The sequence below is a fragment of the Balaenoptera borealis genome, assembly GCF_965194805.1.
Source record: "Balaenoptera borealis genome assembly, chromosome: 10".
NCBI lineage: Eukaryota > Metazoa > Chordata > Mammalia > Artiodactyla > Balaenopteridae > Balaenoptera > Balaenoptera borealis.
Window position 1 is genome coordinate 109133573 of NC_138874.1, and position 25855 is coordinate 109159427.

The window sequence follows — 25855 nt, forward strand, 5'->3', positions numbered from 1 at the left end:
CGCATTTGTTTCTCAAGTAAAATAACATGAACTTTCTAGTTCCTACACCAGAAATGCAAAAAAGTAAAGCTGCCGTAGGGAGGTGCTCTGATTCTGTGAGGCCTCCATGTTTTCATAGGCTCTTAGGTGGAAACCCAGTCACCCAGTTCAGGTAGAAGGCCCACCTTAAATCCCTGGATGAGCCTCAGCTGGACGATGGTTGGGACGAAGTGAGTGCCCTGGAGATAATGTGAAATAAAAATGCCCAAGAAGGGACTGTCCATGTGTTGATGCTTCCCGCTGCTCATGCATATGCATCCTACATGTAACACACTGGACTTTGGTGGAAACTTAGCCTCGTCACCGGGCTGCTCTCTCCCGACTGCGGCAGTGTGTCTTAGTCATTCCCTGGCTTCAGATATTTATTTACCCTCTTCAGCCCCCAGATTTAATCTTCTGCCTCAGCCTCCCTTCTGAGTCCCAGACGAATAGATCCCACTTATGCTTTACCTCCCCACCTCCCCCCGACCCCAGTCGCACACCTGAGTCCACTTGACGCCCTCCTTTCCCTCATCCCCCAGTTGAATCCATCCTCAGTTTTGAGGATTCAACCCCCTAAATATTTCTTGAATTTGTTTTTCTCTCCCTTCGTACTGCCACCTGTCTAGTCCAAGCTGTGCCGTTTCTTTACCAAACCACTGGAGTCACCTTCTAACCTCTCGTTTTCCCCTGTTGCTTTCTCCCATCCAGTGTCCCTTTTCAAGGTGTCCAGGAGGCCATGCCACTCTCCAGCTTTAAACCCTTCAGTGTCTCCTCACAACAAATGGGACCTTTTTATTCGTTTCCTATTGCTACTTTTAACAAATTACCAAAAATTAGCGGCCTAAGACAGTACAATTCTATTATCTCACAGCTCTGGAGGTGAGACGTCTGAAATGAGTCTCACTGGGATAAAATTAACGTGTCAGCAGAGCTGCCTTTCTGGAGGCTCCAGGGGAGAATCCATTTCCTTTTCTTTTCCAGCTCCTAGAGCCAACTCTGTTTCTTGGACTCATAGCCCCTCCCTCCATCTTCAGAGCCAACAGTGTAGCGTGTTCAGATCTGACTGCTTTCTGTTTCCGTGGTCACATCGTCTTCTCTGCCTCCCTCTTTCCTTTATAAGGACCCTTGGGATTACATGAGACCCGCCCAGATAGTCTGGGATCATCACGCCATCTCAAGGTTCTTAACTTAATCACACCTGCAAGTCTCTGTGCCATGTAGGTGATGAACATTTACACTTTCTGGGGATTCTCCTGTGGACATCTTTGGGAGCCAGTACGTTATTCACCATCATGTGCGGCCCGCCTGCTCCCCATTCCCTTTTTACAGGTCACCCCGATCCCAGCCCATTGGTCCTCAGGCCCTTGAGGCTGACGAACCCGTTTTCCCCTTGGAGCCTTGCCACGTGTCATTCCTCAGCTTGAAATGTCCCCTAACTCATCCTTTAGTTCTCAGCGAGGCTGGAATTTCCTCACCTATCCCCCATCTAAGTCATGGCAGCTTCCCTAGCAGGCTCTTCTCTTGCCCCATACAGTTTTTCAGTTTCGGTGATCGCGATTCCATGTCTGTCTCTCTGAATGACCAGCAGGACCGAAAGGGCAGTGAGTGACTGGCCACACCTCACTATTGTGGCTGGCAGAGTGGGTGACATAAGAAGGCCCTTGATTAACATTTGCTGAGTAAATGATACCTGTCGACAAGTATGAGTCTAAACAAATACCCTAATTTTCTTAAGAAAGTAAGAATTTTGTGAATTAATAGGATATTTTACATAAATGGTATGTATAGAGAATGGGACTAAGGAGAAATGCTAATTAATAAAATGACGTCAATCCTTCCAACTGCCAATAACAGTGAATCCATGTTACTAAGAATATTCTACAAGAGTGTTTGTAATGCATAAGTTATGTGGCTTCAACATGTGATTTACTGCTGCTTTTTGGTAGATTGCGGGCCGAATAACTGGCAAATGTATCGAGTGGATGGGGGGAGTAGGCTACACCAAAAATTACCCTGTGGAAAAATACTTCCGAGATGCGAAGATTGGTAAATAGAGTTTTTACCTTTATTTTGTTTTATTTGACTCTGTAGGTGTTTTAGGCTGTTGTATCTGTTTGATTTTTTTTTTATTACTGGTACGTAAGCAAAGGCAATATTAATCTCTTCAGTTATTATGTTTATTGGCTCTCCTTTTCTTGTGGCTGGGTTTTTTTGTTTTTTTTTTTAATTTTTTATTTTATTTATTTTTGGCTGTGTTGGGTCTTCGTTGCTGCATGTGGGCTTTCTCTAGTTGTGGCGAGCAGGGCTACTCTTCGTTGAGGTGCACGGGCTTCTCATTGCGGTGGCTTCTCCCGTTGCGGAGCACGGGCTCTAGGCACGCGGGCTTCAGTAGTTGTGGCTCGCGGGCTCTAGAGCACAGGCTCAGCAGTTGTGGCGCACGGGCTTAGTTGCTCCACGGCACGTGGGATCTTCCCGGACCAGGGCTTGAACCCGTGTCCCCTGCATTGGCAGGCGGACTCCTATCCACTGCGCCACCAGGGAAGCCCTGTGGCTGGGTTTTTTTCCCCTACTTCTTCCTTCAAAAAAGTAGATTTTTATATATATATTTTTAAAACATCAAATTACCTTTTTAAATGCCTCAAGGCCTCTGAAGGCCTTTCAGTAAAACCACAACAAAATCTACTGTCTTAATTTTTCTTTTACTAAAAATGTTAATATTTTCTATTAGTTTAATGCTGTTGTTTGACGCTCAGTTCTAATTTTAGACGCTAAATGCCTACCCAAGCCTGAGCGTTCCGCTGCGCCACTGCCAGGTGGGAAAATAGAAACAGCAGCTATGAAAGCTGCCTGTTCCTGAGGAGCCATCCAGGCTTGTGTGTTGAGAGTTTAGGAACAAAAAACTTCAACTGTTTAATACTGATTCTGGAAATCTGTAAACCAAATAGAAAATTGTTATCTCTGAGGCAGAATTACCTTGTCAAATAGTACCATATTCAGGGGACATTGGACAGTGTTCCTGGTAAAGTTTTACAGTAAATGCAGAGGTAATGTTTGCAGAGCTGTTTCTTGTATAGACTCTTAACCATGCCTCCACTCCTAATTGTTCCTATTCTCCCCTTTGTTTATTAAGGTACAATATATGAAGGAACTTCAAATATCCAGCTGAACACCATTGCAAAGCGCATAGATTCAGAATACTGACAGCCACGGGAGGGGGACCCCTCCCTGGTGTCACTGGTGTAAAATTTTAAACTATTGTGCCTTGTTGGGGGCTGCATTGAATGATTTTATTTAGGCCCTTCACCTTGGATCTGGAGGTAGACCTTTCCTGTCTCCTCTTTCCAATCTGCTTAACTTAGGCGCAGAAAATCATTTTTAAATCATTTTGGGAAGAAATGCATCCATATTTTCTCCAAAACTATTTTTAAAACTCTATATGCATTATCATTTTAGCTTCAGGGTATACAGAATTTCACTCTGTTAGAATTTGGAAAAATAAAGACAATATAAGTATTTCTTGCAGACATGGGTATTTTATGTCCCTGTCATTGTGCATCAGTCAGAGAGACGTTTGTGGTAGTTGGCAATTCTATAGAAGAAATAGATTCGATTCTAAGTTGCTAAACTAGGTAGCAACTGATAAAAATTTATTTAGAAAAATCTAAAAGTTTTAGTTCTGAATATCTGAAAATGAGTGGAAAATGAGGGTATAACCCTGTAGTTTATGTAATCGAAGAAAGCATTTCAACAAAGGAAAGCAATATAATTTGTTACTATAATTGACCAGTATGAAAGGTGCATTTCATTATGGTTTCAGTAGATCATTTTAAAAACAAGTCTCTACGTTAGTTTTCAAGTATGAAGTTTAAATAATTTGGTTTAATAATTAGAATATACTCAATATTGTAATATTCATTTTTTTCTGTCTTTAAATTGAATACTGTTTTCTCAAAGTTAGTTATTGAGCCTTATCATGAATAGTAATTCAGAAATTATATTTTGGTTCAGTGATTCTCAAGAGGAGATGTCTTGTCCCCATAAAGAAGTGTATTAAAATCTTGTAAGGAATGAGGGATAGAAGGGAGCTGTAGAGTTCGAAAAGCATATTTGGAAATATAAAAAATGACATTTCTGGGAAGGCAAAAATAAATCTGTTGTTTTACAGTCAAATTATGGAAAGGCAAAGCTCAACATAATATACGGCTGGCGATGCCATTTCTTCAGTATCAGGGACTCTCAATCAGAAGAGACCTTGTAGAGTACAGGTCCTCAGTCCCCTCAGGAGGGAGGAGGACAGTGAAGGGTGAGTGTTTTATATTTTCTGGAAGGGGGCACGGGTTAGAGATGTTGGAAAATGTTTCAAGGCTCATACAGTTGCTTAAAGTAATCACTGCTGTCAAAAGGGAAGCACTTTAGTACTTTAATGAAAGGATAATGTTTATTAAGAAAACTTGACATTTTCAAAGTAATTTTGCTTTGCGCATTCATGTTCATTGAATTGGGTTAATTTCTATAATGGATACCATAGTTAAATATTCAGAATTGTGTAAATACAATTGAGATAGGAATTACATTAAAATATTAGGAAGAAATACGGACAAATTTAGACCTTAGATCAAAAGAGAGAAAGTCTACTTGATTTTCAGATAGGGCTGATGGAAGCCAGTTGTTCAGTGTTTTAGAACAAAAAGACAGTAATCTGATAAGGAAAGTAGGGGATGGAGGAAATGCCCTAAAGGGGGGCTTGGACATCTTTAATTTCTGTGATTATGTGAGAGAGGTGGACTTTTCAGATAACGGAAAAGAAGCCAACGTTAGTAAAAAGAATCCCAGCTTCCTCCTGTAGAGTTACAAACACGTGAAACTACAGTAAGCCTCCTTCACATTAGCAGCATGGGAGAGGCTCCCGTGTACATCTAGACCTTGAATTTATAGTTCATATTGATACAGTTCTAATTGTGTGTATATTTTTTGTACAAGTTCACAAATAGTTGAAAATTAATTATGTATTGTAATTAATATCCGTACCTGCCTTCTTCTATTAGTGAATTGTGTTATTGTACCATTTACCAAAGAGGGTGTTGTGGGTTTTCCCCATAGTTCTTCCATTATAGCTTTTCTTAATAACCATGACTTTGGCGGTCTTGAGTTTGTGTCTAGTGGAGGACAAGCTTGTTTACCCCCTGAAGCTTGTCATTACTGTTTGTTAATTTGAGGATAGGGCTGTCATGGGGCTCAGAAGGAAGAGACTTGAACACAAGCAACAAGTTGTATTTGTGTGGCAGAGCTGGACTCAACCCAACTGCCAACTTAGTATTGTTAGACATTTCACTTTACAACACAAAAATGAATTGGTGTCAGAGATTTTAGAATTATGGAAAGCTAAATCTAGAAAGAGTTTAGAGAACCATCCAGCCAACTCTCTCATTTAAGAGTGAAGGACTCATATAGCCCAGAATACTTGCCCAAGGTCCTCCATCCAGGGCCAAAGATAAGACAAGGATCCAAATGTACTAGGTCCCAATTCAGTGCTCTTCCTACTGTTTACTACTGTCTCTGTTCAACAGATTTTGGATTTCATCCTTGTTATGTTTCAATACTCTTGATTTATTTTAGATTTAACTGATAAAGAATTAACATTTCGGAAGTGTTAAGATTGATCAGTGTCGTTACTTACATATATTAATCACCTGCCAAACACACTGGCTCTCCTAGGATGTAGCTGGTATGTCAAATGTAAAGATTATTGTGTGTGATCACTTGGTTTTATATGATTATGATGTGTTTTAGTAAATGCACTAGTTATATCCTTGCTGATGTATTTTTGCTCATCTTTCATAAAGTGAAACTTTTGTTGTAATGGTACATATCAGACTGTAATCAGTGTTACAAAATCAGTATTCTATGGAGAATGAAAAAATAAAGCACTAACTGGAGACTTTTGCTACTCTAATAAAGCAAAATTGTTTGTTATACATACAGAAGAAGTAAGAAAATAATGTAACCTTCCTGCAAGATAGACACAATACCTCTGTTTACCAAGCTGATAGCTTGACTCTCATGTAAACCAATTTTGTTTGTTTTCAGGAAAGAGGTCTTATAATTTAACTTTAAATTCTTGATGCTAAATAAAATTTTACCAGAGGGACTCCCTTTTTTTAAAAAACAAAATAAGCAACTCTTCAATAGAGAGGTCACCTCTTTTGAGCACATCTTCACAGTATAGCTCTTATCTAGCTGATATTTATTGCCCATGTTTATAGTAGTACTTCTGGAAATTTTTTATTGTTGAACCTTTTACTCAGTAATATGCTATTGTCTAACCTTATAGGAGATTTCAGCCTATCTGTTCCCCATTATTTCCTACATTATTTTAGAAATCTAGATATTAGTCCCTGTTTTCATTTGTCATTCAGTGACCTGTGCTGAGCAGTCACTGTGACCAAGGGCCCAAGGTGGTGTGGACTCCAAGCTGCCATGCAAAGATGAGTAAGACCAGATTCTTATCGAAATGTATTTATGTCAGGTGTCTTTTTTCTGTTCTCATTGGTGTCTCCTCACACATAGAAAACCACCAAGGGCAACCCTATGCAAAAGTATTTCTTTAGATCTGTTAGAATGATAAAAATAGCACTAAGCTCTCTTGAGCTATTATCATGTGCCAGCCATTATTCTATGCTCTTGGCACATAGTAACTCACAGCCCTATAGAGTAGGTGCTCTTGTTAGCCTATTGTAAAGGCAAGGAGTCTGAGGCATGAAGAGAGAAATAAATTGCTTATTGATACATGACAGAAATGATTCAAACTTGGGCAGTCTGGCTGATGAAGGCCCTCCCAGATTCATTCCTTTGGGTCTTTAAGGTTTGTTAATTTTCAGGAGTCTTCCGGTAAAATGCCACTGCCAACTAGCCCTTTATTAGCTAACAATTCTTCAGGGATTGTTTCAGATCTTTTCAAGCAGAGAAGCTAGCTGAGAACATGGCCTGTAAAAGAAATAAATTGGTGTGGTGGGAACATCTGTGTTCTCAGAGAAAGAATGGGAGAGTAGGTGGATAGGGCAGTAGGAAGATGCAGTAGAGCAGGGGTCCCCAACCCCTGGGCCATGGACTGATACCGGTCCTTGGTCTGTTAGGAACAGGGCCACACAGCAGGGGGTGAGTGGCAGGTGAGCGAGCAAAGCTTCATCTGTATTTATAGCCGCTCCCCATTGCTCGCATTACCGCCTGAACTACACCTCCTGTCAGTATTATGGTGAGTTGTATAATTATTTCATTATATATTATTACAACGTAATAATAATAGAAATAAAGTGCACAATAAATGTAATGCACTCGAATCATCCCGAAACCATGCCCCCACCCCCCTGTCCATGGAAAAATTGTCTTCCACGAAACCAGTCCCTGGTGCCAAAAAGGCTGGGGACCGCTGCAGTAGAGGGATGAGAAAAGTACTGAAAAGGGAACTACGGAAATACCCCCCCACCAAAAAAAAATCATCTCCATCACGGCCATCAAAAAGCCTCCCTGAGGCAGGAAGAAAGACAAGCGGGATGCAGGTCTGAGTGGGTGGCTGTAGGATGTTTGCTTTGCCATCGCTCGTATGGACAGCTCACATTATAAAGGAGAAAAAACCTAACTTTACAAAACTTTTTTTTTTTTTCTTCAAAGAAATCATGGTAAGTGTAAAACTAAGGCAGGAATATAGCCAAACATAGTAGGACTTATAAGTATAAATGAGTTAAACTCACCTGCTATAAATAAAAGATGTCAAGATGGCACAAAAGGAAAATTTAAATCCCAGCTACATAACGTTAGAAACACCTAAAAAAAAGCAGCACAGGAAAGTTGAAATAAAGAGAAGGAAAAAGACCATACAAATGCTACTAAAAGGAAAGCAGGGACAGCAATCAGAACTGAATTAGGGGCTTCCCTAGTGGCGCAGTGGTTAAGAATCCGCCTGCCAATGCAGGGAACACATTGCCACGAAGCAACTAAGCCTGTGTGCTGCAACTACTGAGCCTGCATACTAGAGCCCATGAGCCACAACTACCGAGCCTGTGAGCCACAACTACTGAAGCCCGCGTGCCTAGAGCCTGTGCTCCGCAACAAGAGAAGCCACCGCAAGGAGAAGCCCGCGCACCACAACGATGAGTAGCCCCCGCTCGCCACAACTAGAGAAAGCCAGGACGCAGCAACGAAGACCCAACGCAGTCAAAAACAAATAAATAAATAAGTTATTTTAAAAAAAAACTGAATTAAAGGCAAAAATAATTTTAAAGGACAAAAAAAGGATATCTCATAATAAAACAGGAAGACTTCACCAAGAAGGTCCAATAGTCATGAAGTTTATGTCTCTAACAACGTAGTTAGGAACTATATACAACAAAACAAAAAATAAAAATACAGTGAAAACATTGACAAAGCCATAATCACAGCCTCTGACTTAGAAATCAACAAGTCAAGTAGGAAATGGTAATAACAGATAGAGAGGAATTGGGTAGCATAATTAACAAGTTTGATATATATATATATAGAGAGAGAAAACTTTCTTTTCAAATGCAAATGAATTGTCTAATTCAGAATTTTGCCACAAAGGAAACTTCTACAAATTCCAAAAAGACAGACTTACAGGCAACATTGACTGTACACAATGAGAAGTAAATAACCAAAATATATGATGCAAAAAAGCTCGTCATGGGCTTCCCTGGTGGCGCAGTGGTTGGGAGTCCGCCTGCCAATGCAGGGGACACAGGTTCGCGCCCTGGTCTGGGAAGATCCCACATGCCGCGGAGCAACTGGGCCCGTGAGCCACAGCTGCTGAGCCTGCGCGTCTGGAGCCTGTGCTCCGCAACAAGAGAGGCCGCGATAGTGAGAGGCCCGCGCACTGTGATGAAGAGTGGCCCCCACTTGCCACAACTAGAGAAAGCCCTCGCACAGAAACGAAGACCCAACACAGCCATAAATAAATAAATAAATAAATAATTAAAAAAAAAAAAAACTCGTCATAACTTTAAATAACCTTGGTTAATTGGAAAATAAAGATATAAATTACAAATTGTCGATAAAAGTATGGGAAACTGAGCTGGTTTAGTCAGTGCTTCTGGGAGGATGGGCAAGAAGGCACGTCAGGGACTTTAAGGACAGCGTAGTTTGTAGTAGTGAAAAATTAGAAATGGCTAGGTAGGAGAATATATAAATCATGGACATACACACTACGCAATCCTGTGCAGCAGTTTAAAAGAATAAGACCCATGTTCTGAGGTTAAATCATCACCAGCTTATATTGTTTAAGAAAATAACAAATCACATAAGATTTGTGGAGAACAGTACAAATCTATATATTTCGTAAGTCCAAGCATGTATATAAATTCTTAGAATAAATGGGAAAATACAGTCGTCACAATGAGGGCTGCGCTGGGAGTGGGGGCCAAGAAGATGGCATGAGAATCGTTGGCATCATCTAGATTGTTTGAATTTTTATAATTTTATAATATTGTGCAATTGTAATAAAGTAAATATAATCTTGCGTAATTGAAAATAAATCAAATTAAAGCTGTGTATAGGGTTATGGAAATTTTTCACTCTTGTGCATCAATTCCCCTTTAACCAATTTTTCTGCTTTTCTCACATGGCCACAGCCACGTAGGCAGCTCCATTCGGCCACACGAGAGACAAGACTCTGACACAGAGAGGACAGAAAAGGGGTCTGACATCTAATCCCTTGAAGGTTTGACCTCTGGGTAAATAGCACTGACCACATTGAAAGACCCTCCCACGAAAAGCAGTGTGTGTCTTGCTTTGCTGAGCGGGGACTTCCCCGGGTTGGGTTGGGCACACTTCTCACACTCGGGTGTGAACTGGACCATCCGCACTGGCCTTGGGATTAGCATCTTGTCTTTAGTTGTAATTTGATTTTATGTGATTCAGTCTGAGGTATTCAAACATAATATTTTCTTGGACAAGAAAAAAAAATTTCAAAACATCTCAAGGACCCAGGTTTAAATTGGGTGGGCAAAACTAGGGCCTATGACCTGCAAACTAGATTTTTTTTTTAACATTTTAAATGGTATATAAATATATGCATAATCTCCTTAATTTTGCCTCTTGCCCACGAGGCGTAAAGAAAAGTTTGCCAGCCCATGATGAAAATAGTGCCTCCTAATTCCGGTTTTACTCGAGTTGGTCAGTCTGGGTGTCACACCAAAAAAAAAAAGAAAAGAAGACCTCCCCTAGGAACTCGGGTTACTGTTCTCTCTGAATTTCATTTGTAGCTTATCTAGCCTGATTGGCTCCTTGCTTCCATCTACAGAAGTGCTCAGGTCTCCCCATCCTTAAAGGATAAGCTTCCGTGAGCCGCTGCTGCATTCTCCCTGCACCAACCCCTCGTACTCATCGCCTGATCCTTTAATCCCTTTTTGCTTGGCGTTCACTTTTGTCAGTGAGTTTAAACCATGTTCTTAAAGTTATCTTTTTACCCTTAACTCGTGGCTGATTATATCCATTCCGAACGTAGCTTTGGATACCCCACTTCTAAGATTCTGCTTCCTTTGCTTTTTGACAAAATGTCTACTTTTGGCTGACTCTTGGTTTCTTTTCCCGTAAGTGGAAATTCTACCATTTATCAAGTTTCTACCATTGCACCTCTTCTATCCTCCATACTAACGTCCTCACTGTGTTTTAGAATAACTTCTAGTCTTAAAAGTGCAGACCAGGGACTACCAGTCCCAGAACTTCCTCGTCATTAGGTATGATGTTTATTTTCAGATCTCCTCCAGAAAGATGTCCAGCCGCCTCTGGGAAATTTATGTCTAAATTGCAGGAGGATTAAGGTAGGAGGTTGAGGTCTAGGAGACAATGTAAATAGTTACTAGTGGTATAAAGACAGGTGAAGGTCTTGGGAACAGTGAAACAGCCTTCTCCTGGGCCTTCTGCCCCGATAGCACCAGAGCTCCTTGTAAAAAGGAAGATTTCCTGATTTACCGGTCAGATCACTGGGCCTGGAATCTGCCTATGTCAGAATCCCCCAGAGCATTTTCATCACATACTAAAACTTGAGTAGTGTTCAAGGGATTCCAGCCCCAGAGTCCATGTTCCTTTTCAACTTCTGCAGCGCCCCAATATAGCAGGAACGACTAAGCAAACGCAGAACTCCCCAGACACCCCACTTGCTTAGAGGGGCAGAGTGGAAGAAGCGGGCAGGGCACCACCCCCTCCCTTCTACCAAGTCCAGAGGTGACTTGCTTGTTGCAGGTGACCAGTCTAGGGCGCTAGTGAGAAGCCTTGCTCCAGCTAGAAGCTGTGCACCTAGTTCTGTGGAACCAAAAGCAATTTTGGGCGATGTGTTCATTGCAATCCTCCCACCCCAAAATAGGAGACTCAGTGGGGCTTGCGTTAATGAGACCTTACCTTTGTTAGCAAGAGAGTTAATGAAGAAACTACTGATGAGATAAATCACCTTAGATTCGGTGTTTTTAAATCTAATAATTTCTCTTAGAGAGAAATGGATTTTTTCCTCTTGGCGATATAAACACAATAAAGTAATACCAGAGTTGTAAGGTTTTGCACCTTTGCAGGGTTGGGGAGTCTGGGGGGAGCACATCTGGTTGAGTGGACAGCTTCTGTGAATCCCTTGCATTATTTTGCACTCAGTCATACAACAGAAACCTATCACTGTGTAATGTACGTATAGTTCCTTTGCACATTAATACTCCATCTTTTCAACCCAATTGATTTTTCCAAGTAGACAAAGGCTAAGGATATACTTATTGATTGCTGCTAAGCTCATTTTAAGTATATTTTGTAATAAAGGGCATTTTTGAGACTGAAACAACCCTGCACTTGTCCAATGGGCAAGAAGTCTTGGGAATTACTCAGGTTGAAACGTACCAACATTAAAAGCTGGCTAGATTCATCTGTACCATTTTTCTAGGTTCCACATATATGTGCTAATGTACGGTATTTGTTTTTCTCTTTCTGACTTATTTGTAGAGCAGGAGTAGAGATGCAGACGTAGAGAATGGACGTGTGGACATGGGAGGGGGAGGGGGAGTGGGATGAATTGGGAGATTGGGATTGACATATATACACTACCATGTGTAAAACAGATAGCTAGTGGGAAACTGTATAGCGCAGGGAGCTCAGCTCAGTGCCCTGTGATGACCTAGATGGGTGGGATTGGGGGGGTGGTAGTGGGAGGGAGGTCCAAGAGGGAGGGGATATATGTATACATATAGCTGATTCACTTCGTTGTAAAGCAAAAACTAACACAACGTTGTAAAGCAACTATACTCCAATTTTTAAAAAATTTATACAAAAAAAAAAAAACTGGCTAGATATAGAAAGGCATGGATGTTGTTTTTTTAGCATTAAAAAATGTAGGCTCCGTTCATCTACTGTCGTGTTCTAAGAAGGCATCATTTGGTGGACATTCCTGCTGTCTTGGGGTTAGTACACTTCTCACCTCAGTTGACCCTAAGTTTATACAAATGTTTGCCTCATTCCAGCAGGTTTTTTGGTCTGAAATTTCTACTGGGCTTCAGCAATCCAGGGCAATCACCAGAAGAGTAAACATTTCAAAACAAGTTTATTTCATCATCTCTGACTAATAATATAGATGAAGAAGAAGCTGAATCCAAATCAAATACTGTAGTGTTCACCACTGGCCCCTTAGAGGAAAGAGCTTCATGTGATTATGCAAAAGTCAGAATAGTCCACAGGCATCTAAAAGGAATATCTCTTGAAAGAAAATCCTCATGCTTCCTTGGTACCATCCAGAAGAGAGTGCTCTCAGGTAGGTGGGTTGGTTTTGAGGCTTTTCTGTAATTTCTCTCAACACTCATTTTTCTCTTATGTTCGTCTGAAATTGTCCTATGCCCTTAACTTCTAACATTTTTCCGGCCCCTAGTTCCTCTCGCATTTTTACTACCTCACTTTATGGGTTTCCCACAGTAATTCCAGCATGCCCTGTGTAAGAGGGAACATCTCCCCCACCAGCATTTCTGCAAGTGTTCTCTGAAAGTGAGGAGGCCAGGCCCTGATGTCCCTGGGCCTGGGGCTAGCCTACCACCAGAGGCCCAGCTATGGTCTTGCTGGGTTTTTAAAAATTAATTAATTAATTAAGTTTTGACTGTACCACATGGCTTGCAGGATCTCAGTTCCCCGACCAGGGATTGAACCCTGGGCCACAGCAGTGAAAGTCCAGAATCCTAACCACTAGGCCACCAGGGAACTCCCCTAGTCTTATTGTTTTAATCAGTAATTACTTTTTTAATTAATAAAGAGGGTGAAATTAATTAATTAATTAAAGAATGTACCTTCATAAAAAATGTAAATTGAAGTTAATGCAAAATTTAAAATTCTTTTTCATCTGTTTCCAAAAGTTATTTTTCTTTTAAAGTACTCAAAATTATTACTTTTTAAAAAACTTTTATTTATTTATATGTATATATTTTTGGCTGTGTTGGGTCTTCGTTTCTGTGCAAGGGCTCTCTCCAGCCGCGGCAAGCGGGGGCCACTCTTCATCGCGGTGCGCGGGCCTCTCACTGTTGCGGCCTCCCTTGTTGCGGAGCACAGGCTCCAGATGCGCAGGCTCAGTAGTTGTGGCTCATGCGCCTAGCTGCTCCACGGCATGTGGGATCTTCCCCCACCAGGGCTCGAACCCGTTTTCCCTGCATTGGCAGGCAGATTCTCAACAGCTGTGCCACCAGGGAAGCCCTCAAAATTATTAATATTAAAAGGCCAGGGACTTCCCTGGTGGTGCAGTGGTTGGGAATCTGCCTGCCAATGCAGGGGACTCGGGTTCAATCCCAGGTCTGGGAAGATCCCACATGCTGTGGAGCAACTAAGCCCGTGTGCTGCAACTACTAAGCCCTCGCGCCACAACTACTGAGCCCACGAGCCACAACTACTGAGCCCACACGCCTAGACCCCGTGTTCCGCAACAAGAGAAGCCACAGCAATGAGAAGCCCGCGCACTGCAATGAAGAGTAACCCCCGCTCACCGCAACTAGGGAAAGCCCATACGCAGCAACGAAGAGCCAACACAGCCAAAAATTAAAAAAAAATAAATAAATAAAATTTACAGGCCAAATAAAATTCCAACTTATATAAATTTTTTGTTATTTAAATAAAACTTAATTTTTAATTTTGATTTTTGAAATTTCAATTAGTTATTAAATACTTTTTTTTTATAAATTTATTTTATTTTTATTTATTTTTGGCTGCGTTGGGTCTTTGTTGCTGCGCGCGGGCTTTCTCCAGTTGAGGTGAGCGGGGGCCCCTCTTCATTGAGGTGCACAAGCCTCTCATTGCGGTGGCTTCTCTTGTTGTGGAGCACGGGCTGTAGGCACGCAGGCTTCAGTAGTTGTGGCTCGCAGGCTCTAGAGTGCAGGCTCAGTAGTTGTGGCACACGGGCCCAGTTGCACCACGGCATGTGGGATCTTCCTGGACCAGGGCTCGAACCCGTGTCCCCTGCATTGGCAGGTGGATTCCTAACCACTGCACCACCAGGGAAGCCCTTAAATACTTTTTATAAAAAAGAAGACCATTCACAATTCTAGTATTCAGTGTCCATCAGTTAATGTAATGAATTGGTGTCACATGCCATGCATGTTACATGTAGACATACATACATAAAAGTCGTGTGAATTATTAGTATTACAAAATGTTGTCAGCCACCATGTAAAACTGTTGGAAAGCTATGCCGGTTCATGGGAACTTCTGGAACTGTCCATTGGAACACAGAGAAGCCAGAAAAGGGAAGCTCTGTGCTTTGGGAAATGATCATCGGTTGTGCAAGGATCTATGCCACTCTTGTTTTCCAAGAGGAAGGATTTGACAAGTTAGTGAATTTGTCTTTTCCCTAAGCAAATCCTCCTCACCTCCAAAGCAGTATCTCTCTCTGATATTGTCCTCATCAGGATTCAGGCTCCTTTTGTTTCAGGCACTTTGGGCAGAGGAGATGCGGTCCCCCATGACTTGAAAGGTGTTAGTCATGAGAGTGGATGCTTAGGGCTCAGGTCACCATGTGCCACCATGAGCACCAGATCCCAGTGAATACAGGGACTGTTGTGTGTTTATGAAATGCAGGGCCTGGGGCAGCAGGTCCCCTTGCCCAGGTCTAAGTGCAGTACTAACATTGAGAATATCCGTACAATACTTGCGGAATACATCATTCTGAAATGCTCCGAGACACCTTGCTGAATTCTTGGAACTGTGATGAAATAAGTTAAACTCTTTTATCTAGTTTTAAAATTGCTTCTGTTGCCACATCTTTATATAGGTTGTTAGTTCTAAGATTTGGTTCCTGACACAAGGAAAGCAGAGCTGGATACCAGCACGGCCATTCCCAGTGTATGAACTAGGCATGTGATATGTGAAGCAAAGCTTCTGCTTCTCAGCCTTGACTGGGAGGTCAGGTTCAAGACCAGAGAGAAAGTGGAGGCTCTGCCCCCTTTTCCCATCCAGCTTTATCCTAAAAGCAGCTGATAGCCTTTGGGTAGAGGTGCAGGTACTCTGAGGAAAGGAGTCCAGTGCTTTTATTCTTTTTTTTTCAGCCACGCTGCACGGCATGCGGGATCTTAGTTCCCTGACCGGGGATCAAACCCGAGCCCCCTGCAGTAGAAGCACAGGGTCCTAACCACTGGACCGCCAGGGAATTCCCCCCCAACGTTTTTATTCTTGACAAGGGAAGGATGAGATGAGACCTGGAGCCAAGGATCGTTAGGTACTGGCTTTCAGATGTGGGGTAAAAGGGAATCAAAATCTTAAGAACAAGCAAGGAGGCAAGCTCAGGAAGCTAGAAAGAGTCAGGAAATGCCCCATGATGCTGACTATGGGGGTGGGAGGGAAGAAGAAGAACATTCAAAGGGAGAGCCTCCAGCAGTCCTGGCCCTGGAGAAGAAAAATGGACTTGGGAGCACATCTGTGGGATAGGATACTCCAGGCACTGAACTGAAGGTTTGCCTGCAGCTGAGCCTGAGTTCATGGGCGCTGAGTACATTTAGACCAAAGGAGGACTCAGTTACTCCTATTAGGGAGGAAAAAAGGAGGAGAAATATGTCAAAATAAGTTTAGGGAATTAAAAGTCAGGTGGGTTGTGAGGACTTCTGAAATTAGGAGATACACTTTTTTTTCTGGATGAGAGGAACTTTTGAGATAGCCAGGGACAGAAGGGAGAAGCAAGAAACCATGAAAAGTTTTGGTGGAATTACCTAATTGGGGGTAAGAGAGAAAGAATCTTTCCCATCTGCTATGGACTGAATGTTTGTGTTCATATATTGAAATCTTAACCCACAAAGTGGGTTAAAGTATTAGGAGGTGGGGCCTCTAGAAGGTGCTTTGAATGGGATTACTGCCCTTATGAGAGGACCCGGCTGAGACCCCTTGCCCCTCCAGCCACGTGAAGTTACAGTGAGAAGACGGCTGTCAATGAGGAAGCAGGTCCTCACCAGACACTGAATCCGATGCCGTCATAATCTTGAACTTCCGAGCCTTCAGAACTGAAAAATAAATATTTGTTGTTTATAAGCCACCCAGTTTAGCCTGAACAGACTAAGGCAATACCCCTGCCCCAGCCTCCAAAAAAGCTGAGGCCAGATGCTGAGAAAATGTATCTGCAGGATGGATGGCCAAATAGGAAGCACTCTTTGGTTAGTGTTTTTTCTTGAGAGAGTAGCCGCTTAGTAAATGTATCTCCTTTCTTTTACTCACTGTCTTCATTCAAGTGGGAGCCAGCTGGGAGTTGCTGGGGACACTAAAACATCCTTCGGAAAGTCAACCAGATAGGGACAATGGCATTTGCCAACACTCTTAGGGGGTTTGGAGTTTGATAAACCACTTGGATGGAGGAGGTATGAGCCTTGTCTCAGTCACCTCACAGAGCTTGGAACCCCAGAGTCCTGGGGGCCTCAGGGCTGTTTGGTTCAGCAGCTCAGCAAAGTTATCAGGCCCAGGGTCTTCCCATCTCTATACTCTGCCGCCCTTCCACGGACATCATCCTCAGGCAGGTAGCCAGGGTGCTGCCGCAGCTGCAGGTGTTACCCTTTAACACAATAATGTCCAGGGGAAGAAGAGTTTCTAGGAATGATGGAAGAACAGTCCTCCACAGATTTCTCTTCTTATCCTCCGGGCCAATTTTGAGTCCCATACTCATTCCAAAATCATCCCTGGCAAGAAAGTAGTATTACCTTTAGGGCAAAGAAGTACCCACCCAGGAAAGGTCCACTTCCTTAGGTACATGGATACTGGAGGAGGGTAGTTACCAGAGCAGAATCTTGGTCTGCTAGGCAGGAACAGGGAGTGGATGCTGGCTGCGTGACTCTATTTCCCGGGGCTGCCGCAACAAAACACCATAAACTGGTGGCTTAAAACAACAGAAATACATCCTCTCACAGTTCTGGAGGCCAGGAGTCTGGAGTCAAGGTGTCAGCAGGTCCATATCCCCTCTGGAGGCTCTAGGGAAGAACACTTCCTTGCCTCTTTGAGCTTCTGGTTGTTGCCAGCAATCGTAGGAGCTCCTTGGCTCGTGGCCGCACAACTTCCATCCCTGCCTCCATCATCACATGGCCTTCCTTGCTCTATGCGAACGTTCCTCTTCTTTCAAAGACACCAGTCATGTTGTATTTAGGGCACACCCTAATCCCGTATGACCTCGCTTTAACTTGATTACATCTGCAAAGATCTTATTTCCAAGTAAGGTCACATTCATAGGTTCCCGGTGGACATGAATTATGGGAGACACTATTCAACCCAGTACATATGGCAACCAGCTGCATCCCCCTCTGAGAGAAGACATGTCCTCTTTCAAGGGCTCTGTGACGATTAATGAGTGGTTCAGAAATGACCATCGAGAGTGGATCTGTTTAACTGCAAACGGGGTCTTCAGAGTGGCATGCAGAAACCCAGTAACCAGTGGGCCTCCTCCACCAGTTCTACCTCCAAAATAATTCTTAATATCTCTAGATCTTTCTACCTCTACTAGTACCTTAGTCCAATCTGAAGCATGATCTCTCTCTGGGTTCAGTGTAGTCACCTCCTAATTGGCTTCCAGCTTCTACTTTCCCCAGTATCCAAGCCATTTTCCATAGCAGCCTGAGACAATCTTTTAAATGTTAAGTTGGGTTATTATCACTCCTCTTCAATGATTTCTCTAGAACTATTCTGTCCAGTATGAGAGCCACTAGCCACACGTGGCTATTTAAATTAAAATTAAATAAAATTAAAAATTCAATTCCTCAGTTGTTTCAGGTGCTCATTAGTCATATTTGGCTAGTGGCTACCATATTGGGCCATGTGGATATAGGGCATTTCAGTGATTGCAGAAAGTTCTATAGGTTCCTGTGGCTCTAGAAGATGGAGCAGCTGCTTCCACAGAAGAACAAGTGGCGTCCAGGGCACCTGGCCAAGCACACTTTACTGGTCTCCAAGAACTTGTGGCTTTGAAGCAGTATGGAAAGATTAATTTGGGGAGCTATTGCTCTTTTTTTTGGCATTTTCTCCTTTCTCTTCTCCCCATTTATGCAGGTTCTATGTTCTGTACCTCCCACAAGGCTGGTAGCAGCACTTTCCCGACTTTTGTCCCTGTTTTCAATGGACAAAAGGGGTTTGAAGGAAAGGAGAAACCTAAATCCAATGTGGAAAATAAGTCTTGAAGGGAATTGCCCCAAATGAATCTGCCCCAAATTAAAGAGGGGTTTCTTCAGATTGGAAGAGGAAAGAGAGGCCTTCCATGCCCCACATGTGGCCTAGACTAGCACCCTGGAAATGTGTGCCAGAGGGAAAGGTATTCGGGACACCAAGAGGCTGGATGTTGGGCAGAGCCCTCTGGCCTCACAAAAGATGCTGAACCACAAGCAGGTTCCAGACGCGGCAGAGGAGCCAACTGGAAGGAAGGGCCCGGGACCAGGAGAAGAGACATCTCTCATGGAGGCAGGTGGTATGGCAGAGGACGGAGGCACTTTGATCCTGCGTGAGACCCCAGAACCCAGACAGAGCTCCTGAGAAAGGAGCCCTGAACAAAGCTGGATACCCGTCAATTTGTTGGGATGGGGCTCACAGCTGACATCACACTGATTGACGGTATACAGGGTGTAGGATGTGATTTTTCCCTTTTCCAGAACTGGAGCTAGAGTCCAGAGGTGCTCAAGGATCAGGGACCATACGTCTCCGTCTCCCCAGACAGTCCCAGGTCATGTCTGCTGTCTCGGAATGATTATTAATAGTGCCATCCTTCATTTTCAAAAGAGCCTTCCAATTTGGGCAATCAATTATAAGGTCACCATACCTAAGTACCTCATATTCTGAGTTCAGAAAACCCCCAGGGGTAGGACCAGCCACCTTCCCCCGGGGCCTCAGAGAGGCACCAGTTCAGTAAACCACCTTCAAAATGAGGGGAGGCCACCCACCAGAGTGGAGGAAGGGGTGTTTTACCACCCCAAATCCAAGGTTGAGGATTCTACAAGGAAGGCAGCCTGGCATTTTGTTCCCAGTTGGACACCTTACTTAGCCAGCGGATTGTTGATTTTCCCCATAAAAGCAGGAGAAAAGAGACCCAGGAAACCATGGCACAATGGGGGAACCCCCAAGAGAGGGTCAGGACCACCCCATCTTGAGTTCTTGGTTCCAAAAAGTTAAGGAAGATGGATCCTGCTTGTGCCCACAGGCCTGAGAGCTGGCACGGGAGGTAGATGAGATTGTGTTATACCATCTTTCTATAGACTCTTTTCCCTTGAGGACAAAGAGGTATGCACGGAGGAGGAAATGCAAAGAGCCAGCAGTAAAATGCAGCCACTCTTGCAAGAGACCCCCAAGGCCCAGGAAGCAAATCCCCTTGGCAGCCAGCGCTCATTCATAACATGCACATAGAGAAGGAGCACAGCTGAGTCAAGGAGGGGAGAGACAGCACCTGCCCAGGCCTCCCCCTCCTTCATCCCCAACTCATGACCACCCCCAGCACCAGAGGGAAAAAGGAAAAAGTCAAGAGAGACCTTGCACTCTCCCTCGTACACGCGCGCGCACACACACACACACACACACACACACACGCCACAGACTGTTAGAGACACGAGACAGGCCGAGCCATTGCTGAGATTCAGGACACGCGAACCTCAAAATGGACATGAGACTGCAGGTTTTTAATGAGCAGGGCTAAGTCTTAAGAACAAACCGAGGCTGTTCGATGAACCAAAAGTGACTGAATTTGTCACGTTGAACTGAGATCTACTACTGCCAAGGGAGCAAGAGAGAGGGCTTGGGTAGAGGGTAATTGGGAATGATTATTAGAAAACATCCCCGAACGTTGAGCCTCAATGCACTGTTTCCTTCTTGCTCACCTGAGTCGGTGGACCAAGATCCACACCCATCACCTGTCACTGGGCCACCTCCTGGCAGCTTCAGCTGCCTGTGATCCTTGGGTACCCTGCTCTGTCCTCTCTCTGCTCTGGGGACTACCTATGGCTTTTCAAAGGAAGCCCCCCCAAAGCAAACTAGCTGCTAAAACAAGATAACTTGAAAGGTTTTCTGAGAAATCTTGTAGTGGTAAATGTCGAGCTGCTTGGGACCCTAGGGCTTTGTCAGCTTACCCCCTTATTTATGCCCAGGGAACCTGAGTCTGGAAAGGTCAAAGCCCCTACTCTCATGATCACGCAGTCAATGACCAAGAGGTTGGGCTTTGATATCAGACTGCAGGGTACGGATGTTTGGTCCCCGATGTCTTAATTATACAGACCGAGGTAGCTTACTTGACCTCTCTAAGGTTTTATTTTCTTGACTGTAAAATGGAAATGATAATACCAACGCCCCCCTCGAAGACTTGCTGGGAGGAATGAGATATACAATGCATGTGAGCCCCAGCCAAGTAGCTGGCAGATAGTAAGACATCCAACAAACCTTAGCTCTTATTACCAGCTGGGACCACAAGCTGGTCTGGTCTCCTGACTCCTCATTCAATACCCTTGTCTCATAAAGTCAAATCAACTGCTAACGAGCAGGTCAGAAAGTAAAGTTGAAAAACTTCTGAAGTCCCACTTTTTCTCAAATTATAGCAACTCCTTTAGCCAAGAGTGGAATACCCTGACCCGCTTGGTTAGAGGTTAGCCGTCAAGGCCACTGCCGCATCTGGCTGTGCAGCCAGCAGAAAATGCACAGGCCGTTCAAGCTCTTCGGCTTCCCACTCCAAGATGATCTGCATGACATTTGGGTCAATCAATTTAGAGATAATGATTCTTGCCGCAGAGCTGCGCATGTCCAATCACAAGAAATAGGGGTCCCCAATTGATTTTTGTGGACTGGTTTCATTTTCTCAGAAAGCTTTTCAGGTCAAACATTGGCCAGAGCAAGGGTGCTGATAGGAGGTGGCATATTTCCATCTGCTTTTGCCCAGAAATGTCTGGCTATCATTGTGCTCTGTTGAATAAAATTGAAATCATCAAGCCCTTTGAGGCATCGCAAGCAGGACTTTTAATCCAGGGGGATGGGGGAGGGACACAGAGCATCTGCCTGGAGGAGATACACACACACACATACATGTGTGGGATTTTTTTTTCTTTTCCAGAATAAATTTCTCACAGCAACACAGTGAGAGTCAAGAACCTGGAGGGGGTGCTCTTTTCCTGTAATGTGTTTCCACCTCCACGTGTGGACTTCGTTTATAGCATCTTTGAAATTAAAGTATAAGGAAGCCTAAATGATAGTTAAAGGGGTAATTAAAAATAGGCAAATGGCTTTATTTCTCTCCTAAACTGGTTGATTTATGCCTTGTTGTGTTTTTTTTTGAGAACACAAAACTATTAATTTATGTGTGCAAAGAACAGTGAATGAATCCTAAAGAGCCCTGCAGCCTTTAAAGACCTGAATCATATGTTGAGCTCGTTTAAAACTTGCATAGGAAATTAAGGGAGAATAAAGCCCTTTAATTTGAAAAGTGCATCTATAGTTGCCATCCCTAGGATATCTGCAGGGTCATTATTCAGAAAGATTAAGGAGGACTTTATTTTTTTATATGCACTATGTATTTCCCAGTTCCAGCTCACCATGGTGCATTTCAACTTATAAAGAGGAGATAACATGGGGGGAGGGGAGCTTTTTATTCACTTTCCACTTAATTTCCTTGCCTCCATGCCAGTCCCAGCTTAATGAATGTAATTGCTACCTTTGATGAAAATACTATTATCAAGATCACACATTACATTGGAAAACAGTTTTTCTTTAAACACAGCTACTGCAGTCTCTAATTATGCATGTAACAAGTGTCTCCCGAACAAAAGAGCATGTTGTCTACAATTGCTAGGAATTGGAGCAAGGCAAATTCGAACAAAGGACAGATTAGATTTGCTCCCCGCTCCACAAAGCCCATCCCTCTGATTAATTTCCTGCAAAAACTAAAACAATTCTCTTAAAAGGCGCTCACCCCCTTCTCCAGAATGATCCATATGCCATTTGGGTCTTTCTATAGGGTGATAATGGCCCCTGATTTGAACTCGTGTTAGAAAATAAGAAAGGGCTTTTATGAACTTCCTCTTTCTAATGTAAATGAGCGACACAGGATCTTGAGGGATAATGAGTCCCCCAAAAAGTGACTTTTCAGTGGCTATAAAAGAGCTCACTGGTAGGGGAAAGTCTGCATTGAGCATGTTCAACCCAATTATTTTATTAGTTTCAAGAAATGAGGCATCTTTGAGAAAATACTTCCCATGCCTGAAACTGAGAGACACCAGCTTTTTCGGGGTTGAATTCCTAAAAGACAGAGTTTCTTGACTTACGCACAGAATTTTCAAAATGGATTCATGAGTAAACATAAAGTACACTTGTTAGTTTCAGTATGGCACATTGCTATTGATTTTGGAGGCTGCATTTGGCAAGTTTTCTTCCCATATCAAATGTGGGACAGGAGCTAGATTATCCTATAACAAGTCAATTCTACACCCCCCAGCATTATTCAAACCCAGAAGAAAAAAGCCAAGTTAGTTTCCAACACAGCATTAGTTATGAGTATGAGGTCTAGAGTCAGACTGCCTGGATTCAAATCTCAACTCGCAATTTATCATCTGTATGATCTGGAAAAAAAAAATCAGCGTTCTACATCTCTATTTTCTTAACTGTAAAATGGGGGTAGCACTTAAAGGGTAGTGAGAATTAAGTAAGATAATACTTGTGAAATGTTTACATCAATACCCGGCACATAGTAAGCACTCAACACATTTTACTTATTACTATTATTATTTATTATTTGACTTGGAAGACCACAGGTGTTTAATGAAATGGATGTCCCTAAATATCACTCACCACTTCCTTGGGTCCTGCAGCCTGGTGCCCCCGGGGAAAATGGCAGGAAAGTGGCATCTCACATTGAATCCTATGCCCTGTCCAGGGATGAGAAGGCTGCCGGAAACCAAATTAAGGAGGGTAGGGTTAAATCTGGAGCTCTTTTTGATAGAGTTGGCTGGTCCTTTTCAGAGGCTCATGTACCCTACCAGGATGAGTCCCAGATGTGGTCCAGGAGGAGCCAGCAGAGACCAGGAAGATGAAGAATGTTGCCTCCACTACTCTTTGTGGAGAAGGATCTGGGTACATAAAACAAGGAGCACCACACATGGGTCCTTGTTATCCTAGGATTCAGTACCTGAGTCCCCCAGTCATGTAGCTTGCTTAGGGCACTTAGAGACATCACAACACGGTGTTCACTAAAAAACTGACCATCTATAAATGTGCCCACCCAACGCCCCCTTCTGCTAAACTCTGGTGTCCATCTTCGCCCGCCTACGCAAAACCCAAATAAATTGATTGCAAAGTATAAATTGATTGCAAGGTGAAAATGCGAATTGTGCCAAAGTTACAGGATTTCATGAAGTGAAAACGATGCTGAAGAAGCATTCAAATTCTATGCAAAACCACTGATAAATGAGGATCTGGCCATTCTTGATTTGAAGAAAAAAAAGGGCAGAGGTGATGACACAGCGGACACTCAAAAGGGAACGATTTGAGTGCCATGGATTAACGAACACCTCTGAGAAAATGCATGAAGCCTTCGGATAATTTTGCAAAAATGACACCTGGTAAGACCATGCTGTGAAAATCAAGCACAAAGAATGGCTACAGAGTGAGCCATGACACAATTTTTTTGCTGAAAAATTTATACCCCCAAATCAACACTTGATTCATTCTTTGCTCAAAGATTATGGATGGAATTATAGCCGTAGCTTAAAACACAAGATAAATTAATTTTAATAAATTGTAATACGATTTATAAGTTTTAAGACATAAGATTTAAGACAAATTCCACATCAAGTCTTTCTAGTTTTCACCATTTACTAAGAAAGGAGATCCCTGTTTAACACAGATCCATCTAAAGTGGGCCTTTTCCAGCACCAATTTTCCTAGGATGAACGGACTTTGTATACCCCAGGTGAGGTCTCAGGATCCCCAAGACAAAAGGTGCACATTCTTTATGTTAGGGGTTCAGAGCTGCAGAGATCCATCACTTACATACCGTTGCCCAGAGTGAGTGAGGGACACACACACACACACACACACACACACACACACACACACACACACACACACGAGTCATTTCCCCGGAGCTTTCACCCCCCAGGTTCCAGGTGGAGCCAGCCACTCCAGGTCTCTGTTATCTAGGAAGAGAGGGCTTTCCCAGTATGGGTGCCTTCCCCATGGCAAAGGACCATTGGTCATTGGGAAGAAATGGTCCCAAGAGGACTGGACTCAAGCTCAAAGTACTGGGGCTCCAGGACTGGGACACAAGAGAGATTGAATGGCAGACAAGGAGACAGCCCCTGGTTTGGCCTCAGGCACGTCCCAGAATCTGAGAACGGAGCTCTGCACGTGTCAGACAGCATTCTGGCCCTACCCTCATCCACCACCCCATGAGCAAGGAGAGGGGCCACCTCGGGTCTGAGAGCCAGCACAGGGTCCAGAAATGCCCGCTAGCCACAACAGGAATTCTGTTCTCTTATCAGAGCCTTTTGGCCCTGGAAGCAGCCCGCCTGCCTCTTGGTCCAGGCCACAGCCCTGGGAGGGAGGCCCCACGGGCAGAGAAGCAGAAGTGGAGGTGCTGGGACTGCCCCAAGGGCACCCGGTCACTGCTGGGACCCCAAGCAGTCTGAGTGCTGGCGGAGGGCTCCTTCCAAGGCCCGCACATCCATCACTCGTCCCCTCCTCCTGCCGCCTGCGTCTCTGCAAATTGGCTGGAGCGATCACCCTGAAGATCCTCAACAGGGGGACAGCATTAAAGACAAGTGAGCTTTGAGGCAGCATCTCTGTCTGTTGATGGCGGCGCAAATAACCAGCCATTTCCTGGTCCACTGGTTAGCGGAATTAGCATCCTGTGCGCGGGACAGCCTCCATCTGCCTCCGCGTTCTTCATTACTGGCGGCAAGGTGGAATCGGCAGCTAACCTTTGAGTCCATGAAGGGTAATGCCCCCCACTCCTGAGAAGACACTCTCACCTAGGACGGCCCGTCACGGGACCCTGGAACATCCTCGGCGGGCCATCTGGACCACATCCGCGTCTGGTGGAGCTGGCGTTTATGGAGGGCTTGGGGTTAAGGTGGACCCCAAGGGGAGCTCTGGGTTTGGAGTCGGGAGGCCCGGCCTCTCTCTGGCCCCATCAGTGACTCAGGGGTTGTCCAGGCAGGTCCTAAAGGTCCTCTAAGCCCCAGCTCCTGGGCTGCCCTCCCAGGAAGGCTTTTCCATCCCTGTCCTCACTTTCTCCAAAGTCTGGGGGAAGCAGCCACTCCCCCACCCCCAAGATCTGTGATGCCCCCTTCCCCCCTTACCCCCTCCCCCCGCAGCTAACTGGATCCTCTGGCCCTGCCAGGCT

General features: G+C 43.9%; 1 protein-coding gene and 1 long non-coding RNA gene across 4 annotated transcripts in view; one reads left to right on the forward strand and one right to left on the reverse strand.

The window, feature by feature from the left end:
• Positions 1-5964, forward strand: part of ACADSB (acyl-CoA dehydrogenase short/branched chain) — a 38534-nt gene extending 32570 nt beyond the window's left edge. For all 3 annotated transcript variants that reach the window (XM_082406990.1, XM_082406991.1, XM_082406992.1), the window contains 2 exons: positions 1968-2067; positions 3152-5964. In XM_082406990.1, coding sequence (XP_082263116.1) covers positions 1968-2067; positions 3152-3222 — 171 coding nt within the window. In that variant the 3' untranslated portion in view covers positions 3223-5964. The remainder of the gene's footprint in view (positions 1-1967; positions 2068-3151) is intronic.
• Positions 5855-9651, reverse strand: LOC309635579. Its single transcript, XR_014248892.1, has 2 exons — positions 9031-9651; positions 5855-8720 (listed from the first exon to the last, which is right to left on the reverse strand). It is a non-coding gene; the product is annotated as an uncharacterized lncRNA (long non-coding RNA).
• Positions 9652-25855: the final 16204 nt, after the last annotated feature.